The sequence below is a fragment of the Mastacembelus armatus genome, chromosome 20 (assembly GCF_900324485.2).
Source record: "Mastacembelus armatus chromosome 20, fMasArm1.2, whole genome shotgun sequence".
NCBI classification, from domain to species: Eukaryota; Metazoa; Chordata; class Actinopteri; order Synbranchiformes; family Mastacembelidae; genus Mastacembelus; species Mastacembelus armatus.
The window spans coordinates 7,928,076-7,944,179 of NC_046652.1; the positions used below are offsets into that span (position 1 = coordinate 7,928,076).

A 16,104-nucleotide genomic window follows, 5' to 3' on the forward strand; every position below is an offset into this window, starting at 1 on the left:
TGGAGGGAAGTGCTTTGCCATACAGTGCATGAACTTTGTGGTCTCATGCATACGAGCACACACAAAGACAAGCACTATCCATTAAAGCACAACCACTGCTCATACTCACTCCAAACAGGAAAAAAAAAAAAAAACCAAAAGACAGACCTTGACTTGAAGGTTGACTTTTTTAATTTTTAGTCTCTCTAAAAGCTCTTACGGGAGCTCCTGAGTCTTACAAGACTAATCAATACCGTTGTCTCTTCAGTACAGCTGATTGACAGACAGGTTGCGGTTGCCAAGGTTTCTCGCATCTATTTTCTGGGATTCTCAGTCTAAATTTAGTCTGTGGATTAGGAGTATTGGTCTATTTATAGATTTGATGTGTGTGCAGCCCATAATGGCTCTCTTTGCCCTCTATGAGTGTTTCTCATAGATTTTCAGGTGCTGAAACATTAAAACTCAAATGGACTCTGTTGTTATTCAACCTTTAAGGTAATGCTGTTCAAGCATATCAATTTAAAAAATCATTAGCACACAATTTATGCATGAATTCCTACTTTTGCTAATGCACTACCTGGCTCTGCCTTCATCTCTCTGAATGTAAAGATGGTGCAATGTCTGCTTTCTCCTTGTCTTCTTCTGCAGTACTACCAAGTATGGGATTCTCACCTTTCTGCCACGGTTCCTCTATGAGCAGATCAGACGGGCTGCCAATGCCTTCTTCCTGTTCATTGCACTCATGCAGGTAAACAGCATGCACAAAATGATAACAACAGCTGTTAGCACAGTTGAGCAAGTTTTGTTTTTTTTTTCTTTTGGTTTCGGGTTAAATTCTGTAGCTCCCACAGACTTTTAGATAGTGGACCAGTTACCTTAATTGAGAGTTGACCATGATAACAATGAATTATTGTGAATTTATGAAATATAGTGATCTTTTTTCTTAACCACTGAAGGGATATATGTTCACTACACAGTAGTAAAGTAAGTTAGGGACTTCAACAACAGCTGAAATACAAACCAGGTAACTTGAATTGCAAATAAAACAATACAAAATAATTCCTAAATTAAAAAACTGAAAAGCTTCCACTGATGGGCCAGACAGTATCCCAAATATTACTCATAGCAAATACTGCTGTCTGCACGACGTCCAAGCTTCATCTGAGAATTTACAGTTATGCAAACGTAACGTGTTGGACATATCTGACCCTGTCTGTCAGTTTTATATAAAGTAATAATCTTTAGGTACATCCTGACCCCAATAAAGGTAAAATATCTCTGACAATATATGAAATCCAAACACCTGCGCACAAATTTTGTTTATATAATTTTGTATAGTGTAATTATTGACACTATTTAATGATAATGATTTATATTTCTGTAGTTTGTCTTCTTTAAAAGAAACAAGCGAAAATGAAGCTATAAAACAATTCCCTGAGAAATAAACTCAAATAGACCTCATGTTGTCTTCTGACTACCTAGTGTTAACAATGACAACATACCCTGTCACATAAATGGTAAGTGGAGCTAGGTGACTGAACCAGCTGTAGTTAGCAGACAGATGAAGGATTTACAGCCGTGCTACCTGCTCAACATGCATTATGATGACAGAGGTTGTCTTTGTCCCTCTGACCTTTCTGCTATACAAAACAGGTTTGGTTTTGCCTACTATTATCTTTTTCATCACTGCATAATAAACGTAAGCATTAAAATGTAAACAGAAATATGGGAAAATTGTGTTTTGTATTTATTGGATTTAGGAGCGAGTATACCCCAATAGAAGGATCCAATACTGCCACATATTGGTAGTGTGGTGATATACCAGTTGTGGGAATGAGCAGGAGAGTTGCAGAGCATAGGGGAAGACTTGGCCTCTATGCAGGACACTTACCATTTTGCGAACGTGTGTAGTAAGAAAAGCTGAGATATATGCAATCAATACCGTAGGAGCAGTGCAGGGGCGGGGCAAGAAGTGCTAACTGGACTTTGGTGCCACTTATGATGCCATAAGGACAAAATAAAGCTGGCCCCCAACATAAAACTATAATACCAAATACCAAGCATCATAAACTTCTTACTCATGTGAGACATCATACTTGATATTAGGGGAAGGGCACAAAACTTGAATTTGAGATAGAAGCAAACAGAGTCCTTCCTCTCTGACTTGACTAGTGAATGTCTTGGATTGATGTGTGTCACAATCCACCAGGAACATCTAAAAGTGCACCATAAAAAAACTAAGCTTTTGAACTAGGACCAGCTCATCCACACATATGGTTAGATCTTCAGTGATCCTACTGAAGCTTTGCATGGAGAGGTCCGTTCGAATGTGGGACTTAAGGCAGAAGTGAAAGTGCAACTAGAAACACAAAATATTTTGCTATTTGGTCCATGTTTGGGAACATGCTAGGACAAGTAGAAAAAACAAGAATTTCCATGGACTTCAACTCCAACGAAAGAGATCCCTCTACAAACTGCCCAGCTTTGATCATATTCACTACAAATCTTTACCCATTGTACATGGCTGTGGGGCAGGACAGAAAAAGCAGCCTCCTCATCAAATTCAGAACACCATAGGTGCAAGAAGCACCTATGGTCTCAGAACCATGTGGACCTAAGTGCACTGCTCCACAGCTTTTTGAACAACACGCTACCAGAGAGCCCCAAGCTTACCAAGAACATTTGCTGAAGGGTGAACTTTCTGATACCATCTAAACTGACTTCTCATCAGCATGGAGTCGGGTACATCACATGGGATATATCAGCCACGCCCATCCTTCTCAGAGGTTGTGCACTACACAACACAACAGTGGCAGGCTGGAGAAGGTATCATAAAAACTGGACTTACAGTAGTGGACAGTAGGGGTGTTGGCTATACAGATCATCAGGTTGTAATAAAGCATGTTAAATTAAACTACTGCTTGTCCCAAACATTTGGCTCTCTGCTCTCAACTACATCAGACAGCCATTTGAGAAATGTTCATAAACTAATTCTGAGTGTTCATGGTGTTTGCTTTATAAAGTGTGCAGCCCCTATGGTGGTCAGCAAACACATGTAATTCTATCTCATTAAACAGCAAGACCACCTGGAACTGCAACCTGCTACCACACCAAGCTACAGCATATTTTCTGTCTAAATCGCACGTTCTTGTCTTTTGCAAGGTTATGATATATTTTAATCGATTAAATTACTAAGTATCATTCAAATCCATCCATCCATTATCTATACCCACTTATTCCTAACTAGGGTCCCAGGGATCTGCTGGAGCCTATCCCAGCTCTCTTTGGGTGAAAGGCAGGGGTACACCCTGGACAGGTCACCAGTCCATCACAGGGCCACGTAGAGACAAACAACCTCACACACTCACACTCACTCCTATGGGCAATTTAGAGTCACCAATCAACCTGACATACATGTTTTTGGACTGTGGGAGGAAACCAGAGTACCTGGAGAAAACCCACACAAGCACAGGGAGAACATGCAAACTCCACACAGAAAGGCTGTCAGGTCTCGAACCAGGAAACGTCTTGCTGTGAGGCAACAGTGCTAACCACCAAGCCACACTCTTTCTCCAGCATTCAAATCATCAGTCAAATCTGATTGATGAATCCCACAAATGGGTTGCTGCAAATCTATGCCAGGATATATCAACAATCATTTCTTTAGATTTTACTTGGATGTTGAAAATTGTATTTGATATCTCATCATTTCTGACATTATTATGAGTGTGCAAGCTGAACCGTTTTGTTTTGTTTTGGTTTTTTTTTTTTTTCAAATCTAGCAGGTAGTTGCCCAATGCAGTAACAACTAATGTTTATCTTCGTCACTATGATGGTCCATTATGGATCCTTTAAACTACTCAACACTCTCCGTCAACAATCATTTCTGAGTGCTGCCTCTCTTGACTCTCATCAGCAAATCCCTGATGTATCACCGACCGGTCGCTACACCACGCTGGTCCCGCTCATCTTCATCCTCACTGTGGCCGGGATCAAAGAGATCATAGAGGACTACGTGAGTACCACAGCAAGCCCCTGTAATTTGGTTGGAAGTTAGGTTCAGAGTTAAATGAGTTTTAAAGACTCATAGCAGAAACCTTGCTGTAATTGCAGTGTTACAGTAGCCACTTCACAGACTCACACAAACAAGGTACGCAAGGAATACAGTTAAAGGCTGAACTACATACAAATGATAAATGGACTATAAAGTAAAAAGTGAGCAAATATACTAAGAGCAGGTGGTTGTTCTTACATCACCAGGCCTTGATATACTAAAATACACTGTAGTGCAACATGGGTTATAATAAAAAACTAATCATTTAGGTACACCCCTGCATATTAATACCATTAAATGTACAGTGAACATGTATAATATAATATTTGTCAGAGGAGATCATTCTACTGACACAGGGAAAGTCATTGTACAGGATGGTAGCAGCTGGCAGGAAAGGTTTGGTGTAGGGTTCTCGTGCTTTCTGTCAAAACAATGATGCAATGAGTTATTAGAGCAAAGTTATATCACAAGTGGGTGGTAACCATAAACACGTGCTAAATGTGTACCTCGCTGCTCAGTCTTATATTAAAAAATATGACGCGTATTAAAAAATAGCCAAAGCTTTTCATTGAGATCCACAGTCTTTTTGAGATGCAACATAAAAATTCGATATTTGGCACAGCCCTAGCTGGACTTGGTCCCAGCAGCAGGTAGCATAAAGACTTCCTGTGGACAGTCTCTGAGCCTAATTTCCAGTCCAGTCTGCTGTCAAGGTCAACTCCCGAAGAATCTGAAGCCCCCCACCACACTTCCATCTTCTCTCCAAAGATGGAAAGCGTGTTTGACCAAATACTGGTCCACTGAAGTCCACAACCATATCCTTGCTCTTGGTCTCCTTGGCACATTTAAGAGCAGGTGGTTGTTCGCACATCATCGTGCCTCTGTGCTCAGCCTCCTGTTTATCTCTGAGACACAACTGCAAAGTCATTTCAAACATCTGCATTTGACAGGAAAGGTGAGAGGATTGTCCCCATTCGTTCAGACACACATCCCTGCAGCCGCACAAACTGGTCTGTCTGAGACGGTGGAAGCTGCATATGCAGTGAGGAAGTCAGGGTGGGGTCCTGAGGAGAAAGGTGATGGGCCGACTGAGGGTACTGTGAAGTACATGGTTAAATTGCTGGCTCTGCTCAGCCTCATTTAACCTAGTCGTAAACCCCACATGCCTGGCATCATTTTGCTGGAGCTTGTTTTCCACCTTCCTCCTGTAAGCATCTTTGCTGTCCCTGAGCCCCACTTTCAATTACCTCATCATGCCCTTCAGCTTACTGGTGAACCAGGGCTTATTGTTGGGGAAATACCACACTGTCCCGGTGCAGATGGTGTTGTCCACAGCAAAGTGTGTGTACTCTGTTATGCAGTCTGTCATGGAGTTGACGTTGTCTCCATGGAGCTTGCAGAGTAAATTCCAGTCTGTGGCTTAAAAACATCTCTGCAGAGTCACATTGGCTTCCAGTCCTTGCAGTTCTTGTGAACACAGGCTGCTACTGGATGATGGGTGTGTAGGTGGGAGTGTGAAACACTAGACTGTGGTACAAGTATATACGTGTTTTACCTTTGTATACAGTAAATCCAAACTTAAAAAACGGATAAAAACATAGCAGGGTTGCTGAAAGAATAGTGTGGTTAAAGTGTCCTGAAATAACAACGAAAGCCTTCTGATGTTGTGCTTGTAATTGTGAGTTAATCACACACTACGACTGCAGCAGCTAATGAGGGGTTGCAAACAGAGACAACAATGGAAATGTGAACTCCCTCGGCAGATGATATGGACACGGACTCCCAACTCACAGTTCCATGTCTCTTCCATAATAACATCTTCGATTATACCATCTGTTTTTAACAAGCAGCGCAACCACCCCTGCTTTCTTACAGCTCTGCCTGTAGCCTATGTTGGCTAGTGCAGTCTGAAAGCCAGTGAAGGTGAAGTTGTCTGGAACATGTTTCTGCAGCCATGTTTCAGCAATGTACATAACAAGTTTATCCTGTTTAGACACAAGGGACCTCACACTTCCAAAATAAAAGAAGTAAGAAATGGTAGCTCCTCCTTGCTTTCTGTTTGGTCCTTGCCCTGCATCCCAGGCCGTTCGTTGGGAATCTATGGCATCACCTGATTGAATAAGTAAAAAACTCCTTTGCTCCGGTTGATGTCGCTTCCCAGTACAAAAAATGTAAAACATCAGGAAAAGGAGAATGATTTTAAACACACAGTATCTGTACTTGAGTGGATAATACTGAGCAAAGAGTTTTAAAGTTAGTGAAGAGGAATTATCTGTAAAGTATGGCATGATGAACTGGAGCTACTGTGACATGCTGCCTTGAGATGCTTAACAGTGTGAGGAGGAAAGCTAATGCATCTTCATCTGTATTTTGACAGAAAAGACACAAAGCAGACAACACAGTCAACAAGAAGAAGACAACAGGTATCCTGTGTCACATCAACTCTCTGTGCCTTGAGTGTGCTTGTGTGTATTGGGGAACTTGTTTTCATGACTGAGTGAATGGCCTTTGTCTGTCACTCATTATAGTGCAGGCCACGCAGGCACAGGCAAATGTGTAGTCCCTATGAATACTATGAGAGAGTATGAGAGCTGCTCTATAGGCTAACTGATGACTGTGTTGTCATTTTCTCCCAGTGCTGCGGACTGGAGCCTGGCAGACGATCATCTGGAAACAGGTATCAGCATCATCACTTTGTTGTTGTTCTCTCATTGGTCACTCCTGCACTTTGTCTGTCTCAGTTCTGCACACTTTATTGGCAGAAATGACCTAAAACAATAAAGAAGTACACAACAGATTTCTGCAAGCAATACAGAATGTTGCCAGAAAATTTGTCATCATCAAATTTGAGTCACCCAAGACTGAACAAAAAAACACATGCCTGTATAAGGGCATGTTAAAATAACTGATTATATTGCTATAACTATTACTAGATGCCACTTTTTATGTAGGCAAATATGCTTCATGTCCTTTTGCAACTTCTGCTTAACTTAATTTAAGTTTTGCAAAATTGGGTTGAGTAAACCTCTGAATTCTCAAATAATTTATTTTGATGATTAGATTTGTCTCAGAAATATGTCACCAACTCACCTGCAGTGATTCCATATTTTCTCATTAGTTTCTCATCTTTTGGTTCCCACGATTTCTTGTGTCTAGGCTTTAGTCATGCAGTGTGAGCTTTTGATTTTGAAAAAAAAAAAAACAGGTGTGTTTTTTGCTGTTGGAGTTGAATTGTCCAGTATTGTCAACAGTCATGTTTGTTGAATAATTAGCTTTTTTGCTGTTGGTGCACTGCCTCTAAAGCCTATTCTATCTTATTCTAGTGTGGTCTAAGACAAATTACAGTTATCAGAACAAAATGAATTTAGTTTGTAATTCACTTTTCTTGAATTTGCTCATTAATTGTGACCATCTGTCCTGCTCTCTTGGTAATTAAATTTGTTTTGAGGAGAGATGGTGATAATAGTGTCTCTGAAATGCTCCTATTTATTTGTTGTTGAGTTTGTTTTGTCATAAACTTTAACCGAAATTAATTTGGATAATTTTCTCATTCTCTTTTTTTCAACAACATTCCAAAAAATGAACCAGTGCACAATTCTCCTTCGCATTGGATGATTAATTGCATGGTATTAGACCATGGTATTAGACATGGTATTAGACCATGGTATTGGAAACCTGAAAAGCTAGTTTAAATAGTTCAGACTGAGCGTGATGTGACGTTAGCACACTGGCTGTGTTTCAGCTTGTCTGTTCCACATGCTTTCACGCACCTGTTTTCCGCTGTTATCAGATAGTTCTTTCTTTGTAATTGGGTAATCCAGAGACATGAGACATGAGACACTGGGACTTACAGAGTCATGCTTTTTTTTCTATGCTACGTGTGGACTGATATAGTCGACTAGGTGTTGAACATTGTTTTTCAAATAGTTTTGTAGCGTAAAGCTATTTAGGTTGGCTGCAGCACTCCTTAGTTTCTCCTTTTTCCTTCTCTCTCTACCTACATAACATTGTAATATATGTATTTTATTCTGGTCTGCCTCTGTAGCACCCAGTGTATGCCGTGTGCTGCTCTGATCACAGTTACTTTATCTTGTGTCTTTTTCACTTTATTGGCTGTAACTTATTAACCTGCTTTTATTTCCCTTGTCTGTCTTCCTCCCTTGCCCCCTCTTATTTCCCATTACCCTCTGTCCTAACACCCCATGTTGTTGCACTGCTGCATCCTGGCCACAAGGTGGCAGTAGGAGACATAGTAAAGGTGACCAATGGCCAACACCTTCCAGCTGACATGGTCATAGTGTCATCCAGGTCAGACTCTATAGTGTGTGTGTGGGTATGTGTGTGTGTATGCATAGGGGTTTGTGTATGCCTGTTTATGTGTTGTAGTTCTTTTGGTTTAATTAATAATTTGCTCTTTAGTGTCCCATGTAAAAGTGATAATGAAAATTTATAGTAATGAAATTAAAATAGCCTAAAATAATGTAAAATAAATGAATACTCATATTTTATAAGCTGTAAACAAAAAATGTTTAAATCATTAAACTATTATTTAATATTCACTGTCAGCTGAAGCATTAGACACTTTAAGAGCAGTTATATTTTGATGCAACTGCCTCCTCTCCACAGCGAGCCACAGGCCATGTGTTACACTGAGACTTCTAACCTGGACGGAGAAACCAACCTAAAGATCAGACAGGTACAATATGTGTCAGTCTGTCAGATTTCTCAGTGCACGGATTCTACACGTAGTTAGAGATGACGTTCTTCCCTGCCGAGAAGCATATGTTGAATAAAACATTATAAAATAAAATAAAATTAGTTTTTTTTTAGTGTTTGCCCACGTGTTAAACCAGCAGAAAGGAGATCAGTAATTTAGGGGTTAGTGGAGATTCAGGTGAACAAATGATGTAAAATGTTAGCATTGACTTTCTTTAAATGAAATTTACATCCTCACAATCCTTATAGTTTTATCAATGTGAGTCACACACAGAACCAGATCATGTTTCTTTCTGTCCCCTGTTTCTGTGACTGTTTGATCTGATGTTTTTTTCAGGGTCTCTCACTCACAGCTGGAGTTCAGACCCTGGAGGATTTGATGGCTCTGTCTGGTTGTTTGGAGTGCGAAGGTCCAAACAGACACTTGTATGACTTTACTGGCACACTGCGGCTAGAAAACCAGAAGTGAGACACATACAGTTTTTTGCTTATCTGTTTTCTGACTGACAATAGTGGTTGTGTCATATGCTAAATTATAATATTATGTTAAGTAGTGACAGCAGGAAAAAGTACATAGGTTAGATTTAATTCCAAGACACATATTTCCAGTCTCATGACTTAAATAATAGTATATACTTTAATTTTGTCTTAATTTTGTAATCTTAATTTAGCTAAATTACTCAAAAGCAGCTTACACCCTAAGTTAGTTATCAGTTTATTGCCTTTCTTTTTCTCCTCAGTCCTGTACCACTGGGTCCAGACCAGGTGTTGTTGCGCGGTGCCCAGATCAGGAACACCCAGTGGGTCGTTGGAATTGTTGTCTACACTGGACATGACTCCAAACTGATGCAGGTAAACACAGTGTCTTAGCTGAATTCAGGTAATGTCTAGAATAAAAGTCAGGAAAACTTAAATTTGGTTGGCTTTAATAATCAGAATGTTTCGTCCCAGTGAACGCCATTCACTAGTTTAGAGTTTTTAATTCACTGTGATGCACTCAAGCACTACTTTTAATCTTCAGTTCCAGTGCAGATTGTTTCTGCCAAAAATGATTTAAAAACATCTTAATATTACTTTTACATTTAAATACCAAGATAATAGTGTTTAGAAGGTTTTGCAGCTGGACTTTCCACACTCAGACACACCATTGTAACTCAGGAAAACTGAAAAAGCATTATCGTGAGCCGCAATTGTTCCATTCATTGACTTGTCACCTCCCAGAACTCCACCAAGGCGCCTCTGAAGCGCTCCAATGTGGAGCGTGTGACCAACATGCAGATCCTGGTCCTGTTTGGTATCCTGCTGGTGATGGCTCTGGTCAGTTCTGTCGGTGCTGCCATCTGGAACAGAGAACACACTGACGACGCCTGCTGGTACCTGTCCCGGGCTGGTGAGGATATGCACACACTTCACAACCTGTAACAAACATCTTCTTACACGAATGAAGAAGCAGGATTAATAGACAGCTTAGGGGGTCAGTAAGTGAAGGAATGTTATGTGTTTGTGCAGGTGACATCTCCACTAACTTTGCATATAACCTACTGACGTTCATCATCCTGTACAACAACCTGATCCCCATCAGCCTCCTGGTCACTCTAGAGGTGGTCAAGTTCACACAGGCTCTTTTCATCAACTGGGTACGAGCCATCTGTGTTTTGTGAAGTATGTTGGTAATTGTAATAACAGAAGTGGTCAAATATTCCTGATCCCTTTACTTCTGTTTTCCCCCACAGGATGTGGAGATGTACTACTCAGACACAGATACACCCGCCATGGCTCGAACATCCAATCTCAATGAGGAGCTGGGCCAGGTCATTTTCTCCCTCTCCTCATAATCAGTGGTCAGACAGATAATAGAAATACACAAATTGCCATTACATTTAGACGCTTGACTTAATACAGGCCTGTTAAAACATGCTGTTTGCTTTCATTACTTATCTCTGGTCTTTCAGGTGAAGTATCTCTTTTCCGACAAGACAGGAACGCTCACGTGTAACGTCATGCACTTCAAGAAGTGTACCATTGCAGGAATAACTTACGGGTTAGTCATCTCTTTATTTTCCTTGCTTCTCGGTTTACCTGTTAAAGGAGCCACGTGCTGTTTTAAGAATGACACTTTTGCTATGAATCTCCTTTCATCTAATGAGACTAATTCCTATGTCTCAGACTAACTTGCTGTTATTAATTCAGTTGATTGCATGCTTGCACAAATGAACTAATCGACCCACTTGCTGATTCTGAATTTATTCCTTTCGTAATAAATCCTCATTCATCACTGCAGCCACTTTCCTGATCTTGAATGTGATCGTTCAATGGAGGACTTCAGGTTAGTGATGTCTGTCCATTTCAACTATTCTCTCTTTCAGTTCACGCTCTGCAAAAAATGTAGTGTGCAGTCTTTGATCATAACGTGCATAACATGTAAAACTCTATCTACAGTATTTTAGCCTCCAGTGATGTTTGAATGCCAAAAGTATTGTTTTTACATGCAGTACATTTCCCTCAGTAAAAGGTAACAGTAAATAATCTGTTCTACAGCAATCTGCCGTCCAGCAGCCATAACTCTACAGAGTTTGATGACCCAGCTCTCATCCAAAACATTGAGAAGAACCACGTGGGTGTCTTTGAATCTTTTCTCTGGTTTCTTTATTTGAAGCAAAACCCAATCTGCCTAAAAGAAGAACTAGTCTGCTGTTGACCATGTCTGTTTCTGTTTTGTGTTTTCAGCCTACATCCCCTCAGATCTGTGAGTTCCTAACCATGCTGGCAGTTTGCCACACTGTGGTCCCAGAGAGAGATGGAAACCAGATCATCTACCAGGCATCTTCACCAGATGAAGGAGCACTGGTCAAAGGGGCCAAGGGACTTGGATTTGTCTTCAGTGCAAGAACACCTCATTCAGTCATTATTGAAGCTGTGAGTGTTTTATCTATGTACTGCATTAGAGTAGGAGCTGCTTTTTGTAAATTTCAGGCACTGACATTTGTTGCATGTTTCAGAGAGGAAAAGAGATGAGCTATGAGCTACTGAATGTACTGGAGTTTTCCAGGTAATCCTCTGCAAATGTTCCACGCAGTCATTAAATAATCCTAAGACTGTAGTGTGTTTTGAATCTAAGCCCACTTCTTTCTTTCCAGCAACCGCAAACGCATGTCTGTGGTGGTCAGGACCCCCACAGGGAAGCTAAGGCTGTACTGCAAAGGAGCTGTATGTTTATCTCATTATCAGTGTCATTCAGCACTGAAAATACCTCTAAACCATCTTTCATCAGACAGCGCATTTCAGTTCTCAGTCAGTTATTCTGTGTTTTTGTAGGATAATGTCATTTTTGAACGGCTGACTGAGTCGTCCCAGTACAAAGAATTAACTGTTGCTCATCTGGAACAGTTTGCTACTGAAGGTAAGGAGGAAAAAAAGAGAGTGAGTCAAGGAGCTAAAGCCATAATTGAGTTTCTTTTTAGCTGAAAACTCTTCTCTTGTTTCACTAGATGTTGAATTTCTCTGTATTTCTCCGTCTGCTTATTTTGCTTTTATGTTAGTCAAGTATGCCTTTTTGCCCCGAGTTCCTTCAGTATATTTATGGTTTTGACGGTTCAAGGACCATGATTTCAGGTCAAGGTGGATGTGTGGCAAAACTGAAAAAAATGTTGTTGGTATATAATTTTATCAAAAATGTCCGTTAGTTAACTCAGGCCTAAATCCTGCACGTTGAAGGACTCTGTAAATTTTGTAGCTGATATTGTCAGAATAATCATTCTAACTAAGCAACCTTGGTTGGACTGAACAATAGTCAATACGATACATCTTTAGGAGCATTGGGCTACATGTGCAGCCTTTAGCCAGTACGTGTACTCATGCAGAATTAACTCTTAAACAGGTGAATGCCATTTTGTAATTGCATTAGGTTTGGTGCAGAATACATTCAATACTTGACAATACAATACTCTGAGAATTTAACTTAAATATATATCCAAGTGTTAAGGTGATCTAACTTGCTGCCGTTTCTGTTTTGGGGTTCAGATCATCTGTAATACCACTGACTGATTGTCTTTTCCTCCTGTGATCCACGCAGGCCTGAGGACTCTCTGTTTTGCCTATGTGGACCTGGAGGAAGGTGCCTACCACGAGTGGCTGAAGGAGTACAATCAGGTCAGCACGGTGCTCAAAGACCGTGCTCAGAAACTAGAGGAGTGTTATGAACTACTGGAAAAGGTAAATACACCTTCTCTTTCTCTGTACATGTATTATGTGTATTTTCAAATGTAATTAAACAGTCTGAAAAAGTGAGTCAACAAAAACAATGCGATTGACAGGTACACTTTCCTGGCTGGACATCTTTATTTTCAATTCACTTTCCATTTGTGTCAGATAAAAACCACACACACACAAACACATATATAAACACACACTTTGTGGTTGCCAGTAGGTGGCAGAGCGGTACCACGGTTTCTCGCATGTAATCTGTGTGTTAAAATTGTGTCAGTTCATTACTCAAATAACTTGCAGTACACATTCAGAAGATAATCTGTGCTTCAGTTGTGTGTGTCATAATCAGAACAGAGAGACATACTGGTCTTTGCTAAAAGGTTGACCAGTATGGAAGATATTGTTTGGTCTGAAATTTAGCATTTTAGTGATATGTAGATTTCAGCTGAGAATATTCAGTGGGGAGTTGATGTAATAGGTGGGAAAACCCAGGATTTTGAGTAGAGAAGTAAGGTGAGAATAGTAAGTGAAGAGGAAAAAGGGAGAAGCAGGAGGAGGAGGAGGAGGGGAGCTCAGGCTGGGAGACCACAGGGGTAATTACTTGCGCCAGCCTGCCAAAAGCCCCATAAAACTGGAGTCAACAACACAGTAGTATTAACTTCTGAGTCAGTGCGAGTGTGTGTGCATCTCAGCCTGTTTAATGAGGGTACACGTGCATTTAAATGCTGAACAAATTAAATTGTGTGTGTGTGTGTGTGTGTCTGTGCGTGTGCACGCGTGGGAGGGGGTTAATAGGTTACTTCTTGGCACAAAGACACACAGTTGGCGCAGACATCCAAAATGAGCTGCTGAGTAGTGTCTGCCATAGTCAAATTGGACATGAGTGATGCTGCCTTGAGAGAGCCCTCATTTACAGTGTTGTGATAACAGCATGTGATCTACTTTTCTCTTTTCTACAATACTTTATTCTTTTTGATTTTTACATCTAAAATGTCTTTCTCTGTTGTGCTCTTTTGTTTCCCCAACAGAATTTAATGTTGTTAGGGGCCACAGCCATAGAGGACCGTCTCCAGGCTGGTGTGCCAGAGACCATCGCCACTCTGATGAGGGCCGACATCAAGATCTGGGTCCTCACTGGAGACAAGCAGGAGACTGCCATCAACATAGGTGAGGGGAAGCTATCAACATAAACACTTTTGATACAAAATGTGAGTTTGAGATCAGGAAACATACAGTGGTTTATGCAAATAGTGTGGAAGTCTGTTTTCCCTGCCGCCAGACATGCAGCAGTGCGGGAAACTATGTGTATTGTGGACTTAATTAAATCATGGCTGTAAGAATAGTGGGTATTGTGTGGGCTGTGAAATGCCAGACATGTCTCCAATCTCTAAGTGAAATGAGCAAGTGGCCAGTGTTCCTGTGGTAGAGGGGACTGTAATGACATTAAGGCATTTACTTTCGCTTGGCAAACATGGATCATGTTGGAGGCAGAAATTAAAAAATGCCAGACTCAGAAACAAATTGTTCTGAGTAGACACCTGTAGTGCTTCCTTTAAAAGCTGGGACTTTCTCTGACACAATACTCCACACGCCTCTGTATGATTGGAATTACATTTTGAATCGCTAACACCCTGATACTGAAAATAAAGGTCAGTCAGTTATTTTGCTATGTTTAATCGGCGCTTAGTGGTTTTGTGTTTTTGTGTGGAGCCGCAGTTTGTAAATCCAGATGTGTATTACGTTAGTTTCTCACCTGTGTTTTGGGTTTGAGTAAATCTAATCTCTTTCCCATCCCCCATTCTCTACCCTCAACTCTCTGTTTCTCAGGTTACTCCTGTCGTCTGGTGACACACGGCATGTCTCTCATTATCGTCAACGAGGACTCTTTGGACGTGAGTAGACCCTCCTGTTATCCTACTGATGTCCTTCGTTCACATCTGTATAAACCTTTTACAGTATTAGAGTTTTTGCTTGCATAAGGGCTAAGGGGTCTTACAGTGGGAACCAGGGTGTGGTCCACAGGCAGCTTGATAGGAGGGGCTCATTGTGTGCTCAGAGGTGCAGGTAATTAAAGTCTCTAATGTCCCTTTTAGAGAAAGGCATGAAAAGAGAGAGAGCACTGAAGTGTCACTTCTTCCCCTCTTTACTTCTTCTTCCTCTCTTTCACAAACGTCCACATTCAATACCTGATTTTTAGTCATTGCACAATATACTGACACTGTGTTATTTAAATGCCAGCAGTCTGTTTGTGTTCAGGCTATTTTTGTTCCCATTTCTATAGAGTAAGATCTGAGACATTATTTACCTCTAAATTAGGTTTATACCACATTTATATGTTTTTTTCCATTGAGGTTTCCTGTGTGACTACTTTATCTACATGACTTGATTACTCTCATGTGTCTTGGTGTTCTCTTTTTCACACACACACACACACACACACACACAGTACAGTATGTTCACTTTTAAAGAGGTTGTGTATACGTGAGAAAGGGAAGATTATGACTGCGTGTATTTGTTTATGTGTATGTGTATTAGTGTCAGTTTATGGGCCCAGTGTGTGTTAAAGTCTTATGGAGAGGCATTTAGGTTTACTTTCATACTTTTCTCACAGTCATTGCATAGATGGTGGGGATCTTGGACTGCAAACTTAAAGGGTTTTATTAGTCTATAGCACAATCTCTATTAGAGACCTCTGAGCTATTGCATCCAATTTGAATCCTGTCAAAAAGGATCTTAATGTCGGTCATGACTTTAAACTTTTCCATGATTAACACCAATAGTCATTTCGCCTTTTATTGCACACTTTTAATAGACAAAGTGGCTGTGCATCAAAGTGTTTTCTCCCAGACTGTGGAAACTGCTGGTCAAAATCCAGACAGGTCACATAGACTCTGAGTAAATTGAGTTGTCAGGGGTACTTTAGCCTGAGAATTGACTGTACAGTTAGTACAAGAGGGTGAAATTAATACTGTTAGCACTATAAGTGGATCATTCCTAATATGATTTGGATGATTTTGTTAGCAGACTGTATTACCATACCATGTTACCATATTTGACCACATACTTTACTGTTCCAGTAAACAGTTCAAAGGCTGTCTGCCCTCTGAGTCGAAGGTCGTTTGGTGCTGACAGGTGATAACAAGGTTTTT

The 16,104-nt window shown here is 40.6% G+C and overlaps 1 protein-coding gene across 6 annotated transcripts in view; it reads left to right on the plus strand.

The window, feature by feature from the left end:
* The window catches only part of atp8a2 (ATPase phospholipid transporting 8A2), a 50,063-nt gene that overhangs the window by 9,552 nt on the left and 24,407 nt on the right, over positions 1–16,104 (plus strand). For 5 of the 6 annotated variants that reach the window (XM_026291948.1, XM_026291954.1, XM_026291949.1 and 2 more), the window contains exons 3-23: positions 628–727; positions 3,896–3,994; positions 6,411–6,456; positions 6,670–6,710; positions 8,268–8,341; positions 8,660–8,729; positions 9,087–9,214; positions 9,490–9,601; positions 9,971–10,139; positions 10,259–10,386; positions 10,483–10,560; positions 10,702–10,790; positions 11,031–11,075; positions 11,288–11,363; positions 11,477–11,665; positions 11,749–11,798; positions 11,887–11,956; positions 12,065–12,149; positions 12,822–12,961; positions 13,984–14,122; positions 14,783–14,847. In XM_026291948.1, coding sequence (XP_026147733.1) covers positions 628–727; positions 3,896–3,994; positions 6,411–6,456; positions 6,670–6,710; positions 8,268–8,341; positions 8,660–8,729; positions 9,087–9,214; positions 9,490–9,601; positions 9,971–10,139; positions 10,259–10,386; positions 10,483–10,560; positions 10,702–10,790; positions 11,031–11,075; positions 11,288–11,363; positions 11,477–11,665; positions 11,749–11,798; positions 11,887–11,956; positions 12,065–12,149; positions 12,822–12,961; positions 13,984–14,122; positions 14,783–14,847 — 1,993 coding nt within the window. The remainder of the gene's footprint in view (positions 1–627; positions 728–3,895; positions 3,995–6,410; positions 6,457–6,669; positions 6,711–8,267; positions 8,342–8,659; positions 8,730–9,086; positions 9,215–9,489; positions 9,602–9,970; positions 10,140–10,258; positions 10,387–10,482; positions 10,561–10,701; positions 10,791–11,030; positions 11,076–11,287; positions 11,364–11,476; positions 11,666–11,748; positions 11,799–11,886; positions 11,957–12,064; positions 12,150–12,821; positions 12,962–13,983; positions 14,123–14,782; positions 14,848–16,104) is intronic. The other variant, XM_026291950.1, reaches the window with a different exon arrangement.